The sequence below is a fragment of the Capra hircus genome, chromosome 9, assembly GCF_001704415.2.
Source record: "Capra hircus breed San Clemente chromosome 9, ASM170441v1, whole genome shotgun sequence".
In the NCBI taxonomy this organism is placed as follows: domain Eukaryota; kingdom Metazoa; phylum Chordata; class Mammalia; order Artiodactyla; family Bovidae; genus Capra; species Capra hircus.
In genome coordinates, this window is record NC_030816.1 from 60,110,428 (window position 1) to 60,137,783 (window position 27,356).

Sequence of the window (27,356 nt, forward strand, 5' to 3'; positions counted from 1 at the left end):
ATTCTAATTTCTTATTTTTCTGGATACAGTAATACAATGGTAGCTGGAAATAACAATAGCATCATCAGTTATAAAGACAGTTACCACTTCTTAGGACAAAGTTACAGTGAATTTATAAAAACAGTAACAAACATTTTGAAACTTACGGGAAATCCTTTAGTGATAGGAATTTCAATATTAAAGATGAGGATTCGGGCTCTGAAACGAGTGCACACTTTAATGGGTTCTTTGGGGACACAAAATATGCAGCCAACACTGTAACAACAACAAAACAAAACAGAAGAGTAGGAAGTTGGGCGAATAATTAAATACATATTGAATACCTCTAAAACCATTTACAAAGTAAAACAATCAAGTAAATTAGGGACTTTTAAATATTCCCTTCTAGGTTAAAGCATGGCTTTACACCATTATTAACCTTATATCATTCTCACACACTACTGTTTTCCCTCAAAGAACATGTCAGGTATATATACTGACGTGTATTAATTTAAATTTTAGTAGGTTTTACTTATTCTTATACTTCCACAAGTGCCTATTTTTGGCCAAAGGAGATTGAGAATTAACACTCATTCTTTCATTTGGGCTGGAGAACTGCAAACTTTAAGTGTTTTGAGGTTCTACATTCAAAACAACGATTGCTTAAACTCATTTTGTCACTCACTTGATTTTGATGATGTCCATTCCAACCAACGTAAGACTAACATGATCCCCTGCTGCCGCCCAGTCAACAGGTTCATCGTGCAGAGTGATTCCTGGAAATGAGTAAGAACTAAAGCATACAGTGAAACACCTCAATATCAAACCATAACAACCAAAGGAGTCTGGCTGATCTGTACCTCATCAGTCACTACTCATCATTTTCAATATGAATGGATTGAGAGTGAGAAGTGTTAACTGTGAGCGTTGAGGAAAACACACTTCCTCCAGACTTGACTCTTCTGGACCACCACCCTAAACACAGAGTGACTTGCATTTGTCCATAAAAGGCTGATTTCTACTTATTTAACCAAAATTTTAAAAACTCATTTACACAACTAGTATACTCATTACATAGGCCCCACTGCAATACTTTTCTTACATTAAGGGATGCAGGCATGAAAGTACAGTTCCAGTTATTTTTAATAACATCAAAGATGAGACTGGGGGAGATGCTTAACAGTATTTTATTCTCTTGAGCACTGCTTTAATTAGACAACCACATCAACAATCTCCTGTGTTCTCTGAGTAACCTACAGGGTGTCAGTACTCAGTCAGATGGTGCCCTTAGCATGTCCCTTCACTATTTCCAGCTCAAGAGAACTGCTTCTCAGAGAGAGATCCACAGCAATAAACAGTTATATGAAAAGGAGATTCATAGTGTAAAAAAATTTTTAAATGATCCCAGTTGTTGCTATATGCCTTTATTACCTAGGGAAAATCCTGGAGTACAAATGCAAAGGGCAATAATACTCAGGTATTTAAAAAAGGCTTTTAAAAAGTTGTTCATATTTTCTGATTCTGTGGGGTAAATTCCTTTCCATTGTAACTTGAGTCTTCTGCGGAAAAATGTATGTAGGACAACCACTGAGGAATAGTTCTTCACTGACATGTTTTTAGTAAATTACAATTCACCCATCTATTCCTCAAAGCACTTACCTTTTCCATGTAGCATCCTCTTAAGTGAGTTTCTTTGAGACTCTCTGGGAGTTCAAGGAGAACTTTAAGGGCTCTGAGACAACCTAAAGCTTTATTCAAAATTTCATGTAGGTATACATCTGCATTAATCTGAGAAGAGGGGCCATAACTTTCATCAAGGTATCAAAGAGGTTCCTAACTCCAAAAATGTTAACAATTAGGATATTTTTAAATGCTGGCTACAATTTAAACTAATTATATTTAGTTTTTTCATGTAAATTTAAAATGACCATATGTGATTTTTGGTTTGAAATGTGGAACTGAAATCAGGAGCTACTCACATAGACTAAAGATTGCCTTCAGCTTAGGATTTAAGAGTTTTCATACTAGAAGTTCAATTATAAAATTTTCTCAAGATAATATATAATCTGATTTCCTTCCCCCAAACATGTTATACTGTTCTATACTGTGATATTTACTTTCTTAAGAATATTTTTCATTGGAGTTAGTTCTTTTTTAACACTCTAAGTGAAAATGTAATTTAGAATTTCCATTTGTTAGTAGCAGATTCAGTCAGTTCTCTTTTTCAGGATATTACTGGTTAGTGAGCCACAGCTATACCCAAAGTGTTCAGACAGAAGGTGCATTAAACAATCAAGTAAATCAAGCAAAAGCATTAGAGTGAGAAATCAGGCGAGAAGGATGATTCTCACAAAGTGAAGCGGTGCTTCTGCCATGGCTTCCCTTTAAGAACCACTGGATTAAAGGTAAGTGGTTGGAATTTTTCTGGTGGGGTAGAAACAGGATAGAAAGAGCCAAAGAACATGGAACTCTCAAAAGTGATCAAATTATAACTCTGGAGTTCAAAAAGGAGCCAGTCTATAAGGTCCATGACCATGGTTTATGATCATGGTTTGAATTCATGTCTAAATTATTATATTAACAAAATTTCTACTCTTAAAAAGCTCCTTAACATATAAAGAAATCAGTATTTCAAAAGTATTTCAGCTCTTGATCACTTTAAGAGACAAAAGCAGAGATTTAAACTTGCAAAAACAGGATTATGAAAAATGATTCATTTTTGAAAAGTGTAAAATAACTTTGGCTTTCATTCCCTTATTCATCTTTAAATTTAGATTAAACTCTGTTACCTAGCAGATACTCATTAATTTCTTCTAATCCTTAAGGAAGCAGTTTTTAAAGTAAACAGAGCAATTCAAAAAATATACATTTGAATTCATAAGCTAGTCAGGTACAACTCTGGTTATAAACTATAAATAACAGTAACAGAAGGACATGACTCAGCAACTGAACAACAACAAATAGAAGGAAAAATAGGAAAAAATTTAGTTTTAACTTTACTGGTAGGTGATAATTAGCTTAAAATTGTTACAAATATTTACATAGAAAGATCTTCAGTTTAATGTTGAAGTCAGAGATTTAGTTGGAAGCTAGATTAAGGTAAGAATAGAATTATAAACTTAAAAGCAGAATTCAAAAAAGAAGAATATGTACATATGGTCAAATGATTAGAAGAAACAGTTACTAGCTATCATGTAAGGTCATGCGTGCAAAAGCAATAATTGTGGCATTTAAAACTAGCTCAATTTCTCTTTCAACATCAGGATTCTCTGCATTTGCATCTGATTTTCTTACTTAGGTCTTCCTGTAAAAAACTTTCGGGGGTATAAACATGATATAGATTGATAACATAGTAATTCTGAAATACACATTTCAAAACAACAGACTGTAGCAGTCTGCTTTGCCACTGACTATTCAGTACCAGGATGGGGTCAGACTTAATTTCTGCTACTGAATACTATTTTAAATGTATCTGACAGGTGTCTATACATCTGGTTCAGTCCTATCCAGGCTTTTCAAATCAATGTCAAGAAAAAAGAAAAATGCTACCACAGTAAGAATGTTATATGCACATTTATACACACATAGTCACAACTGAAAAAAATCGTTTAATGTTTTCACATTTTTATCTTCAACAGTTAGTATCATTCTGACAGTCAGTTACAATTTCAGTAAGAGGTTATTTACTCTGGAGTTAATAACTAAACTACCTTTAAAAATCTGCTGTCTCAATATAGGGTTGTTTAACAAAAAAATTTTGCAGAGGAATACCTTTTGCAGTACAAGTTTCATTAGGAGGCATTGCTAGTAGTCGGTCACCAGTTTGGATATAACCAGCTTCAATTTTACCAGTTACACAAAATCCAGATCCTTGATCTGCAAAACATGCCAAAATATTGTTATGGTTTACTTAACAGTATCATCTGATGCTTAACACTGCTAGCTACACTTAGTTCCCTGTATGCTGTGCTAAGTCACTTCAGTTGTGTCTGCTTCTTTGTGACCCTATGGACTGTAGCCCACCAGGCTCCTCAGTCCATGAGATTCTCCAGGCAAGAATACTGGAGTAGGTTGCCACGCCCTCCTCCGGGGGATCTTCCTGACCCAAGGGTCGAACTCGCCTCTCTTACGTCTCCTGCAATGGCAGGTGGGTTCTTTACCACTAGTGCCACCATTTCCTACTAGTTATATGAAAGCAGTAGTTCAATGAACATTAAGCAATGATCATTTCTGAATTTTTAATGTATCTACTAAATATGGCACACCATATTCTATTTTCTTATAAATAAAAATATTTATATTAGAAAAAGTAGGAATTCCTTCTTCAAATATTTGTTAATGCTTACTAAATACCAGGCATTGTGTTAAACTCTGGAAATAAAGAGATGAAAATATAAGCCTCTACCTAGAAGGAGTTTACACCAGTGGAGAGAAAGGCAAAAACAATTACACCGTCCCAAGACAAAAGTTATTTATAATGTGCAACAGAAACAAAACAAGGCGCATCAAAGAATCCATGATAATGGGCAATGACTACACTTAAGCCAGGCATTTAGAAGAAAAAGAACCAGGAGTTTACCAGGCAGCCTGTATAAGGCATAGTCATAAATGAATGTGGGGTGTGCTAAGACCCATGTGTCATTTATATGGAATTTCTATGGGACCATATGGAATAATGAGGGAAAGCCAAGAGAGGAAGCAAAGGATGCAGACACGGAGCAAATAATACTGGTGCCTCATGTATCATGCTTAGGGTTTGAATTTCATCCTCAGTTAAGTAGCTGGAAACTAGTAAAGAATTATAAAATGGAGAAATGATATGATGGTATTTCTGTGTCAGAGTGGAGAGGCTGACTGAAATGCATATGTTGACTGCAAAAAGAGAAGAAACTCAAGAATCTGAGAATAAGGTATGACAGATTTAAGGTGATAAGCTAAGTTGGGAATAATGGCAAAAATAAGAGAAATCTGAGATGATGTGTATTAACCGTGAGATAGAAAATTAAAGAACAAGATTGATTTTAGCCTTGGTGAATTTGAAGTGTCTGCAAGGCAGACAGGTGAAGAAGATGCATTCAAGAGGGCCCCAATCATACCAAATCCACGAGAATGGAACCCTGGGAGCACACTCTCTGGGGAGATGCCCAGCAGCAGTGAGCAGATGTATCTGCAGGGTGAGAACAGGTTTGGGTTGACGATCTGGGGTGCATCAAGATGTAGGAGATAGAAGAAATCATGGATGTTGGTCAAAAGGAAGTGTGTAGAGTAAGAGGAGTGAAGTGACAGAACACAAGTAAAAGGACAGAGAAAGAGGAGGCCAGAGGAGACAGAGAGGCGGAACAGTGGAGCGAGAGAAAGTGGGCCACAGAAACCAAGGGGGAAAAGTTTCAGGGTGGATGTGGCTAGCAGCCTCAGAAGAAATGCCAAACTCAAGTGAGATGGACGTAAGACAGAAATGAAAAATGCATACTGACGTCGGTAACCAAGAAGCCACTGACAATCTCAGTGGGAACACTGAGGAGAGCAATGCAGGCAGAAGCCAGGGAGCAGCCTGAAGACAGAAGAGGAGGTAAAAAGGCAGAGTCAGCAAACGCTGTCAAAAAAAGAATTAGCACATCTTGTTTTTAAAACAGATAACAGTAGCACTTTGAAAAGCATTACCATCATTTCTCTTCTACTAGAATGCTGGAAGATGATAATAATAACTTTCAATTTCATTGAATGATTTTTGTGAAGCACCTTCATTTATTCATTAAACATTTATTAAGTATGTGTTATGTGCCAACCACTGAGCTAGGTCCTGCAAATATTGAAATAGAAGTGACAGTACTTACTCTCGAGGAGTTCACAATCTAAAGGAAACAATCAGCATAGAAACAAGTGTAACACTGCATGGAAAATGCAATGAGAGCACAGAGACCATGGAGGAACACCTTAGGGTATGTGTGTGGATGACCTCACTTATCACCTCCAGATTACCAATTTATTGCTACTCAGTTCCAAATCTACTCTTTACTGCCCACTCTGTGGTAATGAAAATTTGGGCAACAGCTGACATCTTTACCATACTGATGATTCCAATACATTAAGTACATTATATTCTTTTATTTATTAAGACCTTTTATCTCATTTCCATGTTATATTTTTTTAATGTAAGGTCTTGTAAACATTAAATTAGATGTATTCTTAGATATTTAACACAATATCTCCTCTCACATCTCTTCTAAGTTTGTCCTTCCTTGGATTCACTTCATCAGTCCTAGGGTGCCATATTGTCCCTGGTATCTTATAGCCACTCTTTTTTTATCATATTAATAATTCTCTATATTAAACTTCCTATTTTACCTATATGTCATATCTATTTCCTGACTGAAACTGTTACATATGGGTAGGAAATGAACAAGTGAAGAGAGAAAAGGGCACAAGATGGGTAGACACAGTGGCAATAAAAACCCTATATGACTAAGAAACACTGAATGATCCAGTTTGGCTGAAGGATACAGAACTAAAGGAATCTAATGGGAGAAACTACAAGGCTAGAAAGATAAAAGACTAGGTTTTTTTTTAACCCTCGGAAGATGAGTAAAATATAAAAGTGAAAGTGAAAGTCACTCAGTTGTGTCTGACTCTTTGCAACCCCATGGACTATACAGTCCATGGAATTCTCTAGGCCAGAATACTGGAGTGGGCAGCCTTTCCCTTCTCCAGGGGATCTTCCTACACCAGAGATCAAACCCAAGTCTCCCGCACTGTGGGCAGATTCTTTACCAGCTGAGCCACAAGGGAAGCCTGAGTAAAGATATGAGGAAATGGTAAGTAAATTGAAGATTTTTCTCGGCAGGGTCATTAAGTAACTAGAATTATGTACCACTCTTGCCTGGAAAATCCCATGGGCAGAGGAGCCTGGTAGGCTGCAGTCCATGGGGTCACTAAGAGTCGGACACGACTGAGTGACTTCACTTTCACTTTTCACTTTCATGCATTGGAGAAGGAAATGGCAACCCACTCCGGTATTCTTGCCTGGAGAATCCCAGAGACGGGGGAGCCTGGTGGGCTGCCGTCTATGGGGTCGCACAGGGTCGGACATGACTGAAGCAACTTAGCAGCAGCAGCAGCAGCATAAAGAAGGGAGAATCTAAAGACAACATAATAATTTTGTCCAACAACAGAGGTCAAGAGAGAAGGAAAAGCCAGGGGCCATACTGAAGAAGGCCAACAGAGGTAGCACTTACCTTTGAAAACATCAGATACACATAATCTAAAAGGCTTATCTATAGATCTTTGAGGAGGCTTGAAGGAATCTGGGAAAAAAATGGTAAAAATGGAAACGTTTAATTTAAGAGTAATTTTTGATTCATGTCCAATGGAGTCCACTATACTCTTATGTCTCCTAGAAAATATTTTTATTACTAATAGCAAATTGACTGTGATTCACATAATACTTTGTAGTTTATGAAATGTTTTCACACATTTCTTATTTAATGTCACAACAGTCTAGGAGGTAAGTAGAGTAGGCATTAATTAAACAAGAAAAATTTGGCACCAATTTGAATATTCATATAATTCTAAAACTGGTAATCTCACTCCTGAGGGTAAACGCTATCCATTTTCACATAAATCACTGTCCTCTATAAAGAACTCTAAATAATAATTACTATCAAGTTTATAATGTATTAAAATTAATATGGTAGTAGTCTTACCAATTTGTTCTAATAAACATAGTCCTTTATACCATCCTGTAAGTTCACTTGACTGAGATCTTGTGATTAGATTTTCACCACTGAGACCACTTGTAGGGATAAAAGCTACATCACTTTCCTATAAAAAAGGATTGAACACATGAAACTCAACACAACATTGTTTCTTTTTTTTTTTTATTTGGCTATGCCATAGGCATGTGGGATCTTAAGTTTCACAACCAAGGATTGAACCCATGTCCCCTACAGTGGAAGCAAGGAGTTCTAACCACCAGACAGCCAGAGAATTCCCAATACAACATTATTTTTAAAAAGCTAAAAGGTTCACTATTACCATAACTGTACCAAGTTTGCAAAAGTAACAATGTACTTTTCAAAAAGTAACTTAAATCACAGAACTACTGCCCTGATGTTATCTGATCCAACAGTTTCCAACCTCTTTTATTTTGTGGGAAACTTACAAGTCTGTTCCAAAGCATTCAAGCATTTTTACCTCGTAACACAGGTATACTTCACACTGTTGCTGGAGAAATTTCTCTCTACTAGTTTCTACACTCCTCGGTGACCTTCCTAAACCTATACATCTAATAAGTGGAGAAAAAGTCTTCTACTTATACTAAATCCAAGCCAATTTATGCAATTCTCTAAAACAAAGTAATCCAAAGAACATAATATACATATAATACCAGGGAAAAATAAAAACAAAAAGAATTAAACATACTGAAGAAGACAAGAATACCAAAGTAGTTTTTTCTCTCATATCAGTAAGATGAGACTTAGGAAAAGTAACCAAATAAATTTAAAATGATCTTACCTTAAAACCTGCTTGCTTAAGAAAGTGCCCAAGTTTTCCAGTAATCTCTTGAAACCTTTCTTGTTGCCAATTAACCTGACAAAGATCCAATTTATTTTTAAAACTGTGCTTAAGACCATGCTATATTAAAATTTTTTAATTTCTGAAATAAAATATAAATAATTAAGACTATGAAATATAATTATAAAATCTATGAAAATATGAAATCTATTTAAAATTAAAGCTCAGAATGTCAGATCTTACTATTAAAACAATCTAAAAATAGCTTTTCCTACAACAGAAAGCCTAGAAACAAACACCAAAACAGAATTTTTTGTGTATGCTAATTTTGTTTTTGTTTTCAGTTGCTAAGTCATGTCCAACTGTGTAACCTATGGAATGTAGCCCAACAGGCTCCTCTGTCCATGAGATATTCTAGGCAAGAATACTGGAATGGGCTGCCTCTAAAAGTGAATTCAAAAGTGAGCAGAAAAAGTGAGATACTTATTAAATTTATGCTTGGACCAACTGCTTGACCAACTGAAATAAGACAAAATTATTGACACCTACTCAAGTCAACTAGACTTCTTAGTATACGTAATGTTCATATGTGATATGAATTCTAGATAACTATTCCCATGCTACAGTATTCAAGGGTAAATGTAAAAATGACTATAACTTGTAAGTTACATGGAAAGTCATGTCAAAATAAGATGGATTAATGGATGGATACAGGGGTAGACAGACAAAAATGATATCATGCAAGTGGAAGAATATTATGTAGGAGGTATAATTTGGGTGTCTACTGTAAAATTCTTCCAACTTAGCTTTATGTCTGAATACTTTCATACTAAAATGTTGGGGAAAAAACAAAAGGTATATGTAATGATAATATCATAAAAGAAACATGTAGAAAATTTAGGTGAATATGTATTTGATACCAGGATAAGAAAATACCTAAGCATAAAGAAATAAATTAAAAGGAAATGATAATGTCTTTAATAAATAAATTACGCTTACATATTACTGTTTTAAAACTTTAAAAAATCAAATTATATAAATTCAAAAAAATACAAATGATAAATAAATACACAAAGAATGTGCATCCATGTGTGTGTGCTAAATCACTTCAGTCATATCCAACTTTTTGCAACCATGAGGACTGTAGCCTGCCACGCTCCTCTGTCCGTGAGATTCCCCAGGCAAGAAAACTGGAGTGGGCTGCCATGCCCTCCTCCAGGGTATCTTCCAGACCCAGGGATCAAATTCACATCTCCTATGTCTCCTGCATGGACAGGCAGCTTCTTTAGCACTAGCGCCACCTGGGAACCCCTTCTGATCATGTTCAGCAAGACTTAAAAAACATATATATCCTTGGGCCCAGAAATTTCCACAGAATAAACTATTTCTAAATACACACACAAAACTGAAAATATTCAAAAGTAGGGGGCTGTCTGAATAAAGTATATCTTCAAAATATACTAGAAGAGAGGTATAAAAACCTCTTTACATAAAAATTATTAGTAATTTAGAAACAAAAACAAGAATATTGCCAATTTTTTGAAAAAAGTAGATAATGAAGTAGACTAGAACCCAATGTTGTAAAGAAAAAGTTTTATGTGCAAAAATAAACTGAATGGAAGTACAAAATGAAAAGTTAAAAATCTGCAGGAGGGGGAGGCTGGAAATATTTATTTCAGGTTTTCCTCATACCAGAATAAATAAGTATTTTTATAACTAAAAATGATTTTAAGATTTATAAGTTAATTCTTATAGAATTAGAAGATAAAGTAAAAATTTATCTTCTAGCTTAATACTACTAATACCTCATTTAATATCAGCATCATGTATTTATTCTTTAAAATATGACAACTGGCTAAGAAAATATATACTAGTTACATCTAAGGTCATCAACATGGCAGAACATCATCTTAATCAGCATCTAAAATGAATACTCAAAAAGCTTTTAAATACCTGATCCATTTTATTGACTGCAACTACGAGTTGTGTCACTCCAAGAGAACGAACCAAGAGTCCATGCTCTCGTGTTTGTCCCCCAGTCTCAAATCCAGCTTCAAACTCTCCCCTGCTGGCATCTACAACTAAAACAGCTACATCTGCCTAGAAAAAAAAAAAAAAACACTAAGCTAGAAACAATGTCACAGCATTTTAATTCAAAGGACAGACTATTGAAGTAACTGTGTAGGTCAGATTCTAAGGGAAGACTAACTTGACACCAAACACAAGCAAATCAAAGGAGTCACACAGATGGATTAAAATTTTAAATAGAAGAAAGTACTAGCATGTGATCAAAAAAATAATGTCATAAAGAACAAAACCTTCCCATGTTTGATTACATAACAATTATGATAACTGGGCAAAAGAAGAAAAACATAAAATTAAAACCTAAGTAAACAGGGACAAATAATTGTGTTACAAACGCTCCATATTTTCTAATAATCACCTATTATAGAAGAAATCAATGTTCCATATATCTAATGCTATTTTCATTGTCTTAATTATTTAAAGTTACTATCTTTGAATTTTTTTTCAGTATCCTTATTAAGAATCATGTACATCTGCAAATTACAATTGTTTTCTAATCCCATTAAGACCACAGGGGGAAAACTCCCAGGGTTCCCTATTTCTGCATAAATAAGCTCTTTAGTAACAAAAAAGGCTTATGTTGAAATATTCACTCCAATTTATTAATAAATGAAATACAAAGCTATGCCTTATCAAGCCCCTACCATTATTTTTACTAAAGAAACTCGTGGCTTTTATACATTTGCTACTTTGTAATAAATCAGAATTCTAAGGTTTTATAAAGTACCAATAAATAGACAATGAAAAATATAGTATTTATCGTATTTTTTAAAAGGCTAGAACTTTAGTATTTTAAGTTATAATTCTAGAATTATAACCTCAGCATCAGGAAATTTATTTACATTCACTGTACTTTGGTTAAGGAAATATCTGGTACCTGGGCTGCTCCTGTAATCATATTTGGAATGAAATCCTTATGGCCTGGAGCATCCATTAATGTAATAACTTTGGTTTTGGTCTCAAACTTTGTCATACCAACATCCATTGTTACCCCCCTTAAAGAAAACATAAAATGGTTAGAACAACTATAGAAATAATCAAGTTTTAGAGATTAAGTTATTTAATAATATAGGAAAAATAACAGTCTAAATTCTTAAGTAATACTGAGAATTCTATTATACAGTCTGTTATTTTGAATAATTAGGCTATCTGGAATTTCTGCTGGTATGGCTTCAATACAAGGTTGTGGACATAACAAGAGCTTAATCAAAATGATTGATGTTTCCCATTTTCTTTCCTTTTTTTTTTTTTTTCCAGTAAGAAGCAGTATAAATTGCGAAGGAAGGAAGAAATATAGGGACATCTCTGAAGTGGGAACCAAATACTATACAGGAGAAAAGATAAAAATGAAGAATGAGGTACTATCAAGAGGAACTTTTCCTTATCTTCTTACATTTATGTTTCATTAATTACAGAAATAAACTTGTGAAACTTTCATCTGCAAGGCTGGTCAGCATGGTGCACATATATCGAACGAGACATAACAAAGGAGATGCACAATTTCTTAAAACTGAGAGAGACAAAGAGCAGAGGTTTTGCATCCCATGTAATCTTCTTGGAGTCCAACACAGTACTCTTCTTGAGTGAGTGAGTGAAGTCACTCAGTCATGTCCAACTCTTTGTGACCCCGTGGACTGTAGCCTACCAAAGCTCCTCTGTCCATGGGATTCTCCAGGCAAGAATACTGGAGTGGGTTGCCATTTCCTTCTCCAGGGGATCTTCCCGACCCAGGGATAGAACCTGGGTTTCCCGCATCGGAGGCAGACTCTTCAACCTCTGAGCCACCAGGGAAACCCAAAAACACAGTACCCTTCTTAGCCACAAAAACAGAGTCAGACTATAAGAAAGTCCAGGAGTGTCCACAAAAGTAGCAAGTCTTTCTAAACTTTAGGAGTTTAGAAAGTGAAATCAAGTGGGCAAGAAATTAGGTAATTATTCATCCTGGTTTGCCTGAAAATTCCACAATAAGGAATGAGCACTCTTTTACTACTAGTATCCCAACAATTACGCTGGTAAATTACATGTTCACCTTAGCAGTAAGGGAACTGTGGGTCTCCTTAGTCACATTATTCTAGTTTAATCTGAAACCATGGGCCATTTAAGCTTGTAAAAATGATACTTAATTCTCTTTAATAATCCCCAAATAATTATCTGAGAATAGTGATGAACCAAGACTGAGCCTAAGCTCCTTCTTGGATCACTTTGACCACACGCTTTGGACCTATCTTTACTCTGCATGTGTAACCAAAAGAATGTGAAAATGTCACTCAGGCTACTAATTTCTGTTCAACACATGAGCAGAAAGAGGATTTACAAGCATTTAACATGGTGGGATATGCAATTCACTGCATTTTCAAAATGTTACTCAGGAATATAGTGGTAAGTTAAAACTCCCATTATGTATATGGAAGCTTCTACGATCCACAGGAGGAAGGAATGTTCTAAATATTGTAGCATGCTGAGCAACAGAGAACTACCAGTAGCAAAAGTATAACAGCCAACCAGCAGGTTTATTATTTAAATACATTAAAATTATTAATTATTCTAAGAAAGAGAAAAATTATTACCTCACTTGTCTGCTCAACTCACATATGAAATAAATTAAAACAAGCCACTTCTCACTTAAACGATACAATTCTCAATCTCTCTACCTACTTGATAGATGGTACAAAGGAAACTAAAAAGCTATAGATATACTTCAATAATCTACTTGATGTGCTGACAGGTAAAAATTACTTAGTCTCCTAATGCAGACATCATACAAAATTCCACTGTTTTCCAATATTCATTTTCCAAAAATCTATAACTGTCCAACTATTTTTTCTAAGTTGGAAAACCAGCTTGTGATACTGCAAGAATAAAAAAGACACAAGAAAAAAACAAAACAAAATTCAAAGCACTATGATGTAAAATTCTACTTATCAGAAGAGGTAAGGAATATTGTGACCAACTTTATTGAAAATTATCTTATATATTATAATGTAGATTACCCAATACTCCAAGAAAATAAACATACATTTTTTAATACTCTCTAATCATATTCCAAATGAAGACATCACAGGACACAGAGTAATTTCTTAGTTGATTTACGACTTTCAGAAGCCTGTAGAGTATTAGTTTGAGATGGCAGGTATAATTGCCATTTAACTTAATTATAAGGTATCCTCTTTCTTTCCAGACAAAGGTGCCATTGGGTCCCCCATTCTTAACAGTTCTAACATGGAATATATTACCACTCTAAAAAGACCTCAAAAGAAATACTTTGATCAGAGGGATATGAGTGGCTATATTCTCCTAGAATCTTCCCAAAGTTAGCACTGAACACAGTTATACAATCAGCAGTAATCCACTGGATTAGATCTGCATAGCAGGAGATAGGTTTAACTAATTGTTTGTTGACTGTGTCTCATAAAAACTTAGGAAGAAAGTATAGAGATGAATTAAATCTTATAACTGAATTTACTAGTCATTTTTATTTTAGACAGAAGATAGTACACTACAAAAAGTTACTTTTCCTTTATAAACTGATATTGTAATAACTCTACATATATATAAAGAATATATATACATATAACACTATATATACTAATTTTAAGTTAAGAGTCTTTCTCATAATGTTAATTCAAAATCAAGACAATTTGACATATACTCAGGGAACTGACAAGCAAAACTTCTCCCACAGAATAATTAACTATGAGATTTTACTGCCTTTTGCTATGTGTATGTATTTTTCTTTCAGTTTTTTAAATAAACATACTTTTAAACTATTTCCATAGAATTTAAAGGAGTAAAACACTGTATGTAGATTACAACCAAAACTACAATAAAAATATTTCCCTGATAACTGAGTTTTCTAAAAATAGTATCTAAAAATTTCATGATTTGTTTCATCCATACTCAACACATATTACGCAATTATTTAAAGAGTATATACAATTTCAGAATGAAAATTTTATATATAATGACTACCTTTCCCTTTCTTCGCCAGTCTCATCCAAGACCCATGCATATGCAAACGAAGCTTTGCCAGCCTTTTTAGACTCTTGTTCATACTTATGCATAGTTCTTTTGTTTACGTCACCCAGAAGATAAAGCAAATGTCCCATCAGAGTACTTTTTCCAGCATCAACATGACCTAAAGAAAATTGATTCAAGATTTAATACTAGACATTTTCCAGATGTTGTTCACATTGAGGCATAGCATGAATTTGTAATTCAATAGTTTAGAGCAATAAACACCAATTTTTATCAAATAACAGTTTGCCAAGTAATGGAGAAAAAAGAGCATATCTCTTTAGAGGGGAGAAAGTTTCCTTGATTTCTGGAAATCAAAATGATCAACAAGAGATGCCATTTTCCAATATTCACAAAATGAAAAGGCCACAACCAAATAACCTCTTTGGCAACTTGGCATTATTTCACCCCAAATGACCTTGACAACTCAACATTACGGTTCAATGCCCTCTTGCTTCATGTCTATTCACACCTACACAGAAACTCAGAGTGGAGCGTATTCCCATGCTGCCACTAGACAATTACTGGGCTTGAGCAGCTGACTGATAATCCAGAGGAACAAAAGGCATTACCAATGACCACTAGGTTGAGGAGCTGCTTTCCTCCTTGCCGCTTCTCCAGTTCCGCTTTGATATCTATTTGTTGCCTCAGCTTGCTAGACTTTTTCACTGGTGTTGGTGTTGAACTCTGCTCTTCTGATGCTTGAATGGTGTGGGATGGAAGAGCTGATTTAGAAGCGCTCTCAAGTACATCAGAAGAAACAAGGTTGGTATCTTCATTAGAATGTCCTTTTTGAGGTGTGTGGAAACTCTGACCATTTTCTTCAGCAGTTACTCTACAGAAGGCAGAGACAGGAATAAAGAATATTTAAACCAAGTCTGGCGACCATCCTTGAAGAGCTGCTGCTTTCCCAGAGGTGCTAGGATATTTCTTGGGAGTGCTGGCAGAGAATCTAAGTAGTGAAGTCACATGCCGACATAGAGAATAATCCAAGATTAAGCCCCGAGCCTTTGGAGTGGTAGCACTGATTCCAAGACCTAGACTACCAGAGAAATAAACCTAAGGAGTATCAAACAGTGAGAGCTCACAAAAAGGAAACCACTTGAATACAAGGCCCAGCATCACCCAACCACCAGTAGCACCTTGAAATCATTCCCCCTAAGATCAGGAACAAGACAAGGGTGTCTACTTTTGCCACTATTATTCAACATAGTTCTGGAAGTCCTAGCTACTGCAATCAGAGAAGAAAAAGAAATAAAAGGAATCCAAATTGAAAAAGAAGTAAAGCTCTCATTGTTTGCAGATGACATGATACTGTACATGGGAAACTCTACATGGAAAACCCTAAAGATAGTATCAGAAAATTACAAGAGCTAATCAGTGAATTTAGCAAAGTTGCAGGATACAAAATCAATACACAGAAATCCCTTGTATTTCTATATACTAACAATGAAAACTCAGAAAGAGAAATTAAGGAATCAATCCCATTCATCACTGCAACAAAAAGAATTAAATATCCAGGAATAAACTTACCTAAGGAGACAAAAGAACCGTACACAGAAAATTATAAGACACTGATGAAAGAAATCAAAGATGATGTAAACAGATGGAGAGATATTCCGTGTTCCTGGGTAGGAAGAATCAATATTGTGAAAATGACTATACTACCAAATGCAATCTACAGATTCAGTGTGATCCCTATCAAATTACCAATGGCATTTTTCACATAACTAGAACTAACAATTTCACAATTCATATGGAAATACCAAAGACCCCAAACAGCCAAAACAGTCTTGAGAAAGAAGAATGGAGCTGGAGGAATCAACTTTCCTGACTTCAGATTATACTACAAAGCTATAGTCATCAAGACAGCATAGTACTGGCACAAAAACAGAAATATTGACCAATGAAACAAGACAGAAAGCACAGAAATAAACCCAGGCACCTATGGCTACCTTATTTTTGACAAAGGAGAAAAAATATTAAATGGGGCAAAGACAGCTTCTTCAATAAATGGTGCTGGGAAAACTGGAGAGCAACATGTAAAAGAATGAAGTTAGAACATTTCCTAACACCATACACAAAGATAATCTCAAAATGGATTAAAGACATAAATGTAAGACCAGAAACTATAAAACTCTTAGAGAAAAACATAGGCAGAACATTCGATGACACAAATCAAATTAAGATCCTCTATGACCCACATCCAAGAGTAACGGAAATAAAAACAAAAGTAAATAAGTGGGACCTGATTAAACTTAAAAGCTTTTGCACAGCAAAGGAAACTATAAGCAAGGTGAAAAGACAACTCTCAGAATGGGAGAAAATTACTAGCAAATGAAACAACTGACAAAGGATTCATTTCAAAAATATACAAGCAGCTCATACAACTCAATGACAGAAAAACAAACCACCCAATCAAAAAGAGGGAAAAAGACCTAAACAGACATTTCTCCAAAGAAGACATACAGATGGCTAACAAACACATGAAAAGATGCTCAACATCACTCATTATTAGAAAAATGTAAATCAAAACCACAATGAGATATCACCTCACGCTGGTCAGAATGGCCACCATCAAAAAGTCTACAAACAATAAATGCTGGGGAGGGTGTGGAGAAAAGGGACTGCTCTTGCACTATTGGGAATGTAAACTGATACAGCCACTATGGAAGATGGTATGGACAGTCCTTAAAAAACTAGAAATAAAACCACCATATGACCCAGCAATCCCACTCCTAGGCATATACCCTGAGGAAACCAGGGTTGAAAAAGATACATGTATCCCACTGTTCATTGTAGCACTATTTACAATAGTTAGAAGATGGAAGCAATCTAGATGTCTACTGACAGATGAATGGATAAAGAAGTTGTGGTACACAATGTAATATTACTCAGCCATAAAAAAGGAATACATTTCAGTCAGTTCTGATGAGATAGATGAACCTAGAACCTGTTATACAGAGTGAAGTGAGTCAGAAAGAAAGATAAATATCATATTCTAATGCACATATATGGAATCTAGAAAAATGGTACTCAAGACTTTATTTACAGGGCAGCAATGGAGAAACAGACATAGAGAACAGACTTATGGACATCGGGAGAGAGGAGCAGAGGGTGAGATGTATGTAAATAGTTAACATGGAAACTTACATTACCATATGTGAAACAGAGAGCCAATGGGAATTTGCTGTATGGCTCAGGAAACTCAAACAGGGGCTGTTTTAACATAGAGGGGTAGGATGGGGAGGTAGATGGGAGGGAGGTTCAAAAGCGAGGGGATATATATATGTATACCTATGACTGACTCATGTTGAGGTTTGACAGAAAACAACAAAATTCTGTAAAGCAATTATCCTTCAATAAAAAAATAAATTAAAAAAAAGAATATTTAAACCAATTTGACTGATATCCTATAATGTCAGAAGGGCAGAGACATCTCTTTACATTCTTACATCTGCAGACCAAAAAATGATCTCTGCTAAGTGGCTCTTTCATGCACTGGAGAAGGAAATGGCAACCCACTCCAGTGTTCTTGCCTGGAGAATCCCAGGGATGGGGGAGCCTGGTGGGCTGCCATCTATGGGGTTGCACAGAGTCGGACACGACTGAAGCGACTTAGCAGCAGCAGCAGCTAAGTGGCTAGAGTCTGTTAAGGTGGAAATGATAAGCAGTTAGACACAAACCACACAAATACAGACTCAGAAGATTCCAGGAGAAAAACAGACTACTAAAAACTAAGATAAGAAGAAAATATCCCATAAAGTAACTGAAATTCAATGTCTAAGCCCATAGCTTAGCCATACAGTCCTATCAAAACAGGTGGCATAAAGGAGATATTTTGTAAAAATTGGAACCAAATGTGTTCCAACAGATAAATTCATACTAAAAAAAAAAAATTGCTCATCAGTTTTTAATCCCTAACTCATTCCTCCAACAGCACAGAGACTTACAATCTTTTTTCGCTCAAACACTGTCCTTAAAGGAAGTATCTCTAAATGTCTACATTTTTATTACTTTTGGCAAAGGAATTTTAATTCATTAATTCAATAAATACTTGATTCACTAAAAACTGTAACATACACTAGTCACTGATACTGAGAAGAAAAGATATAGAAATGAGAAAGTTTTATCAATTGATCCCAAAAGTTTAAAATCTACTGAGGAACTCAGATATATAAAATAGAAATAAGACCATCTGGCTTATTTCCTCCCTGACACTGACAGTGCCTTCAAAAGTAAACACTGATCTTACTTAGTTCCTCATTAGCTCTTTGACTGTGCTCCACGGAAATCATACCAGTGCTATCCTGTGGATAGCTATGAAAGATGTAATGTAATCAGACTACGATGTGCCCTACCTTTCCTTCAATGACACAAATAAACAGACTTAGGACAAAGAACAGGTTAAATAGCAAGTTATTAGAATGGACTTCCCTGGTGGCTCAGACAGTAAAGTGTCTGTCTACAATGCGGGAGACCTGGGTTTGATCCCTGGGTTGGGAAGATCCCCTGGAGAAGGAAATGGCAATCCACTCCAGTACTATCGCCTGGAAAATCCCATGGACAGAGCAGCCTGGTAGGCTACAGTCCATGGGGTCACAAAGAGTCAGAATGAAACCAATTATACCCATCTTAACGTGGAGGTGGCAGAAAAGAATTACATATAGAAAGAAGTTTACAAACATCACTTAAGGATTGTAGTGTGATGGAGATGTGTAGGAACAGTAAATCTCTTTTCTTCCTGCCCAGAGTAACAAAAACAGATTCACTGTTCTCTCTCTTGGTATTTTTTAAATGCTCAACACTGATTCTCATCCCACGCCTCAGGAAAGAATCACATTAGTTGTATTTTCAACTTTATTAAAAGCCTCTTATCCACTCCTGTTTTATTTTGCTTTAGCAAATCTCCACTAACTAACTTGAGCACTCACAGCTTAGACAGATCGGCTTCATCTCGAACTACAGGGAAAAAATTTAAGTATGTGGAAACTGTTCCCACTCTTAAAATTTGAGTCCAACAAACCAAGCTAAGTAAATCAAATTTAAACTGAAATTTTCAAACATTTATTTGAATGTCCACAATTAGTTGTCAAAAACAAAAACATGACAACTCTGTATTTAGAGGAGTAAAGAAAAAAAACAAACCCTACAAATTACAGTCAAAGTATTCAACCAGAATAACTAGTCATAGACTCTGGTTCTGATCAGACCTGGGAAAAAATCACAATCTCTGGCTTCAAATCTTTCTGTTTTTAGTGAGGCTTTTCTTCAAAGGAAAACTCATGGTAACTCCAACACAGAAAACAGACAAAAGCAGAACAGCTATGACTGACACAGTGGGCCGAGGGCTGAAGCTGGGCTCACCCACGAATTAGGCAGCCCTATTCAGGATAGGAAGAGCATCACAAAACATGTCTTGATTATTTCATTTACAGATCAGTAACATGAAAGCTTTGCTTTTCTCTAACTTTCACAACATTCTCTTCAAGTAAACTTTAGGAAAACTGCATTTTAATTCACTAACCCGTGCAGTGTTAGAGGAAAGGGCCAAAGTAGTTAGAAAAGCATTCTAGGTAAGTCCGTACTTAATAAAAACTTCTGCATATTATATGGTAAAAGTTAATGTATTAAGATTTTGAAATATCTCAAGATGAGGTAAAGTAACTATTATAAGTTCAGAGCTATAATTACTGACTGAAAGAAAGAAAGTATGGAAGAATAAGTTTGTAAATATTTTTTCAGGTGCTTTATCATATAATTGTGTAATTGTATCTATTACTATAAAATGACTGGTCTGCTTTTTTAAATCATCTTTCCAAAATTGGGAATATTTCCACATGTATTGAGAGGCTTCATGTTTCTTTGTGAGTTCTTTAAATGATACTGGAAAGTTAATAATTTAGATTGAAGAGGTTAATCACAGTTATTTGTTCTCTACGCAATGTTCTAATGATTTTTACTCACTGCTTTTTCGAGAGAGGTATTTACTATCTTTACTAACAGTGAAGAGAAAGTTTGCTCTTTCACTTTATTCTAAGAAATGCATTACCCTTTTTTTTAACAAGCAGTCACTGGGAATCACATTATATAGAAACCTATGATGCTGAAATCTTGACTCACAAGTGTTTAATTATATTTCTCTGTGCCTTCTTGAGACTAAATAAAAATAGCCTAAGTATTATCCTTATTATAAATTTCCACAAAATCCTATATAAGTATTTGATGTAAATATAGCTTGGTCCTTGAGCAATATTTATGCATTTCTGAGTATTTCCCATCTGTACCTGTAGACCTTTCACATTCTGATGACTTCTCCTACAGAGCCACATCAAAATACTGGCTCACAGGTCTCCTTTTTACTATTTCCAGGTGCTTTTTTTTTTTTTAATATTTAAACAAACAACTATTCTATGAAAAGAAAATAATGATTAACATTAATGGTCCCTGTCCTCATGAGGCATACAGTCTTATAAATTCTTAAAAGCTTGCATTATACTTGTAAAGCATAAAGGTAGTAGTCTAAGAATTACTACCTGAATAAAGCATTTTTCCTTGATCATTAATTACTATATTATAATTTCAATTAATAATTTAACAATAATTTTAATTAATTATTGAGTATTACTGTTATAAATACTCACAAACATAACTATGTATTTACTTCTAATATATAGTACCCCATGGGCTGTAATATATAGACAAATATACATAGACAAGTCTAGAATCAAGCCCATTTTCTCATTCTCTTTTCTTTGTACTAGGCTCAGTTGCATGTTGCTTTCTAAGCCTCTAAAACCTTTTGCATAAGATTTTAAAATCCTTAGAACAAGGAACTGCATATTCTATTTATTTTTTCCTTGCTCAATGGAAATTATTCCATAATAGTATTAAATGGCACTCAAGACAGGAGAATAAAAAGGTATTTATGATTTTGACAACCCAAGCCTAATTCAGAGAGAAAAGACATACACTAAGCTTTTTGTTACTGAATCAGGATGCAAAATTATTTTAATGGGCTAAAGTTATTCAAACTAAAAACTAACTTTTTCATTCATCCATTCATTCAACTAACATATACGGAACGCCTACTATGTCCTAGATATTGAGTTCTTTCCCTCACTAAATTTGAAATCTAATGAATAAATCTGGCTTCTATAAAATGAATGAAATAATCATTAACATTCATCCCAACACTCATGGATATTTCTATTAATTTACATGAAGAAATGCTGTAAAGGAGAAAAAAATGGCTGCTGAGTTTGTATTTCCTGAAATTGAAAAAAATATATAGTTTATATTTGATAAGTATTTCTTGTCTAACTGGTAGACAAAATATATATAATTAAAGTTATGATTCTGCTGTTATGTCTCAAGCAACCCACTTTACTCATCTATAGAAACTCTTGAGAAAATTCTAAAGATTGTGAAAAGAAAGAATAAATGAGTAATACCTAAGTATGACTTATTATCCTTTCTCATTAGATATCTGCGAGTCTAGAAATGCTTTATTTTATATTTTGTCTTTGTTATACTGATCCATGTTATTCAGTATCAAAGTCTAAAAGAGTTTAAAGATAATAGTAAAAAAATTTAATTAATGATTACATGATTCACCAGCTACATTTAATTCCCAAACACTGCTTGTTTATGCCATCTAGTGGCATAAGGATGCCCTACCTCACAGTGCTGCTGCTGCTGCTAAGTCACTTCAGTCGTGTCCGACTCCGTGCGACCCCATAGACGGCAGCCCACCAGGCTCCCCCGTCCCTGGGATTCTCCAGGCAAGAACACTGGAGTGGGTTGCCATTTCCTTCTCCAATGCATGAAAGTGAAAAGTGAAAGTGAAGTCGCTCAGTCGTGTCTGACCCTCAGCGACCCCATGGATTGCAGCCTTCCAGGCTCCTCCGTTCATGGGATTTTCCAGGCAAGAGTACTGGAGTGGGGTGCCATTGCCTTCTCCTCACAGTGCTAAATTTCACAAAATCATAGGCTTTTTACATTAAAGTAGCTATAGTTAATTTGTATGAGGAAATTGACAATGAGGTAGATTAACATACATAGATAAGTTCAGAATCAAGCCTAATTTCTCATCCCCTTTTCTTTGCATTATGCCATAGTGAGGACCTATTGTACTTCAATGATTATATTATACAAAATTGAAACAGATTTTTACAGTCTAACAAGGAGACAATACTAATTTCAAAAAAAAGAGGAAGGGTTAAAAACCTTACCTGGGCACTTCAAATCCCATAGTTTGCTTCTTTCCAGATACAGTCATCTTAGTAACTTTTGGCACAATTTCAGATTCACTTTGAGATGACTGGGAATCTATTGATTTTCCTAATTAAAGAGTAAAATATAAAAAGCTCATTAATTCAAGCTGATTCCTAGAAACATTTATTATATATTAAATACATATTATGACAATTTTCACAGAATCACATCTTTAAACATATTTTTTTCTCTAAAATAATTCAGTGAAATATTAAAATGATGAAAGAAATTCTTCTGTCACCCTGTTCTGGGAAATCCCCTCTTGTCAGGACTCTTCTATGCTTAACCCTCCACCAAATCTCTTCCTAATTTTGAACTGACTCTTAAGTTTCAATATTAAGAGGTCACAAGGTGGTTTCTGCACTGAGCCTCGTTCTGACATTATACCTAGAGCCTCTCTCTCTCTCTCCTACCACGCCCTTTCACACTACTAAAATTGTTCAGTCAGTTAGCAGATGGTTAAACTATTTTTAATCATGATACCTACAAACTGATGAGCAAGTTGAGAGTCTGCTGAATTGTACTAGACACTGCATATATTTTACTTGGTCATAACACTAGACTTAGTAAGATACTTGATTTGTTGTTCAGTCACTCAGTCATGTCCGACTCTTTGCGACCCCATGGACTGCAGCACGCAAGCATAGATACTTGATATCTATATAGAATACGGGGAAAGAGGTCAAAATTGAAAAATTAAGAACATGAAGGAAGATAAAATTATGAGCTAGGTCAAAGTAAGACTTTTATGCATCTGAACCTTTAAATATATATATATATTTAATTCATGGAATTCTTTAGAATGAACTTTTATTATTTTCAGTAAGAGTACCATCAGGATTTTGTCCACATAAAACTATGGAAACTGCACTGCTGCACTGATAAGTGTATATATAGAAATTATGTTTAAAAATTACAAAAGGTAAATTCATGTATATAATTCATTCAAAACATTTGTTATCTGCCTATTGTATGCCAAGCATTATACTGGAAATATAATGTTGAACAAAAGCAGACATAATCCTTGTACTGAGAAAGCTTATAGTCTAGTGGAGAAAATGTACTAACTGATCACAAAAATATAAGTAAAATTAAAACTGTCACTAGTGTTATAATCCATATATGATTTGGTGACAAGGCACATGAAAACAAGAGTTAAGATGCCAAAAAAAAAAAAAAAGAATAGGAATAAACTACAAAGAAGAGCATTTCAAACAGAGCAGCTTGTATATCAAGGCCCTACTGTAGGAGGCAACATGGCCTTCAGAGAGAGTGAAAGTAGAGGGGAGAGGGAGCAGAGTTAAATGAAGCTGGAGGAGGCGGCGATGGTCAGGCAACGCAGGACCTTTAAGTCGCAGCAAAGATCCCAATGTTCGTTCTAACACAACTGGAAGCCCAGAAAATGATATAAGAATGTGAGGGGGAAGGGAAATAGAGGAAAAGATAAAATAAATGGTCACTCTCAAAGATGTCTGGGTGGAGTATAGATTTGTGACTCATCAGCACATAATTAGTTGCTGAAGACACTGACATAAGTGAGATCACCACAGTAGAGAATACCAAGGAAGAAAACAAGTGGTCTGAGGACAAAGCCTTGGAAGAAATGCAACCTTTAATCATTTTAACAGAGGACAGTAAGAAAGAGGACAAGGCCTACAAAAAGGTGACAGAGGAAGGCTAGGGGAGAATGGTGCCCGAAGCTAAGGGGATTTGGCATCACCAGAGTCTGAGGCTGCTGTTCAATCAAGTGAGACGAATGAAAACATTCACTAGTGACGCGAGCCCTTTAGATAAAGGTCATTCGTAGAGTTAGCAAGAATCATTGGAGAGACATGAGGAGAGGAAATGTTAGAATGGGTTAAAAAGAAAATGAAGGTGAGAAAACAGAAGTAGCTGCAAGTGCACGTCCACTATCTCTTACGCATGATTACAAAGTCCAAAAGCTCTAAAAAAATCAAGTTTTTTTTAACTCATTTGGAAGTAAAACCTGACCTGGACTGAAAGCTTTTTGCAGCCCTTACTTACTCCACTTAAAGTGAAAAGCCACACATTCCAGTGCAGAAATAACAATGTGATGATCACAGGGTGCTGCCCAAATCCCATCGGGCTATCACACCACAGGTGTTAATGCTTTCTGAAATCCAAAACCTTCTGATTTCTGAGTCAAATCTGGTCCCAAGGGCTTAGATAAGCAATTGTGTAGATATATGGACCAATGACTCTTAAAAAAAATCTGACTGGAAACACGAGGAATGTGGTAGAATGGTAGCAAAAATGTTATATGGGATCATCTGATGGAGAAAGTAAAACTGAGAAGGGCTGGTTCAAAGTATCAGGAAGAAAAAAGATCATGTCAGGTGTTTCAGAATTTCTGACAGTGCAGAAAGGGATGGGACATAAAGCACAGGTAGAAACTCAACTAAAATAGGAGAAAAGCACTTTTACTACAATAGAAACCAGGTTGGTATGTTGAGAAGCTAGAAGATGGAAACTCCTAATAGTTCCTATTTTCTCCATAACATACCAAGTCTGGTGAGACTGAGGGTGACTGAGAAAAGTTAAAAGACTAGCGAAGCAAATAAGGCTTTCAATAATTTTTGCACAAAGAATGAGCTGAACACACACCAAAATAGGGGAACTGTTGGACAGTACTGAGGTTTACAGTATTTAAAATTGAGATTTGCCCATTTAAGATTTGCAATAATGAATGTGCAGTGGAATCAATCTGCCTGTCCATATGACTTTTTCTAGCAATGTTCAGTCATTCAGGAAGAGGCACAGAGAAGATACCAACTGCGTCATAGGTAGGTTTCTACTCAACATACAAAAAACAGGCAAAGAAAAAAAGGTGGTTGAAAGTAATGGCAACAAAAAGGGGGAGTTACTGAAATTATAAATCACGAACTCTAAACTGGATTAAACAAAACGATAAAGGAAGAGTGCTGATGCACTGAAAGTTGGGGTCCAAAGGTCAAGAAAAGTTCATGATGTAAGAAATACAACGAAGTGGTTGTGGTCAGAATGGAACAAGTGATTTCATGATTTGAGGGGAGAGGAAGTTGAAGGGAGGGAACTCATCAGTGAATTTCTGATGAAAGGTGAAGGTCACTGGAAATGAGCTGGTCAAGGAACTGCCAAGTTCAGAGCACTGGACTTGTTTTCCCACGTGGATGCACAAGCTATGATCAGGAAGAGCTCAGGGCATAAGAGAAAACTGCAAATGAGCTGCCAAAGTCTTAGTGATCAAGGAACAGTAACTATGATGTTGTTCAGGAGATGACAGCAGTGAAGAAGACCAAAAGGCTGGTTAAGGGCAAGAGACAGAAGCTTCAAGGAGCCGGGATTTAAGGGAGGAAAGAGAGAGTGAAGGAATATGGTTGGAAATGGCAGAAAAGAAAAGAAAGTTTACTTTCTAGGCCTTGGAGTTTGAGAGGATATACATGAACTAAGCAAGGAAGTCGGAAAAAACACTAGGAAAACAGGTTGAGAATTCTGGAGGGATTTGATTTCCATGATAAAAGCAGTTTCAAAATTCTAGGGGTGAGTGAATGAAAAGGAAGGAAACCGAGTATGATGATGATGATGATGGGGGTGGGGGGAGGAGGGACGAGGGGATGAGGGAGTGGTGTGTGTAGGTGGGAGAACACCCTGACTGATAAAGAGGCACGGCAGATTTTGGACTCTGTCAAAATAGAGGAAAAGACTCAGAAAACATAAAAAATGTCTCAATCCAAGTAAGACAAGGTTAATTCCCACTTCTCCTGCCTTTTTTTACCCCAACTATAAAATACTTATTAAGGTATACTTCAGGGAATATAGTGAATATAAAACTTAAGATAATTAAAACTAATTTTAATACCTTCTATTTTATCTGTAAAAAAAAATCCCTTGACTCACTTACACATTTATTACATTGAAATACTTTGATGGTGACTTCTATAAAAATTAGTTGGGTCATAAAATGAAGTAAAAGGTCTTCAAGCATAAAGAAAAGTAACAATATGAACTCATACTATTTCTGGCTGTGCTTAGTCACTCAGTTCAGTTCAGTCGCACAGTCGTGTCCGACTCTTTGCGACCCCATGAATCGCAGCATGCCAGGCCTTCCTGTCCATCACCAACTCCCGGAGTTCACTCAGACTCATGTCCATTGAGTCATGTCCAACTCTTTGCGACCCCATGGACTGTAGCCTGCCAGGATCTTCTATCCATAGGGATTCTCCAGGTAAGAATACTGGAGTGGGTTTCCATGCCTTCCTCCAGGGGATCTTCCCAACCCAGGAATCACCCCAGGTCTCCTGCATTGCAGATTCTTTACCATCTGAGCTACCAGGGCTATTTCTGGGAATGCAGTAAATATTTTTCATTTCTGGCAATTTCTATCTACAGGATATCAAACCTCAAACCAAAGATGCAGTATTTCAAAAATTTGGTTATGTAAATGAAAGTCTTATTTAGAAAAAAAAAAAAAAAAAAACCCTTGAATCTGA

At 35.6% G+C, this 27,356-nt stretch overlaps 1 protein-coding gene across 2 annotated transcripts in view; it reads right to left on the reverse strand.

The window, feature by feature from the left end:
* The window catches only part of HBS1L (HBS1 like translational GTPase), an 87,356-nt gene that overhangs the window by 9,180 nt on the left and 50,820 nt on the right, over positions 1-27,356 (reverse strand). Inside the window, exons 5-15 of one of the 2 annotated variants that reach the window (XM_005684790.3) lie at positions 22,824-22,920; positions 15,162-15,424; positions 14,545-14,710; positions 11,453-11,570; positions 10,444-10,590; positions 8,491-8,565; positions 7,680-7,797; positions 7,212-7,280; positions 3,751-3,855; positions 665-755; positions 147-255 (exon numbers count right to left, since the gene is read on the reverse strand). In XM_005684790.3, coding sequence (XP_005684847.1) covers positions 147-255; positions 665-755; positions 3,751-3,855; positions 7,212-7,280; positions 7,680-7,797; positions 8,491-8,565; positions 10,444-10,590; positions 11,453-11,570; positions 14,545-14,710; positions 15,162-15,424; positions 22,824-22,920 — 1,358 coding nt within the window. Of the gene's footprint in view, positions 1-146; positions 256-664; positions 756-3,750; positions 3,856-7,211; positions 7,281-7,679; positions 7,798-8,490; positions 8,566-10,443; positions 10,591-11,452; positions 11,571-14,544; positions 14,711-15,161; positions 15,425-22,823; positions 22,933-27,356 lie in introns of both variants that reach the window. The other variant, XM_005684789.3, reaches the window with a different exon arrangement.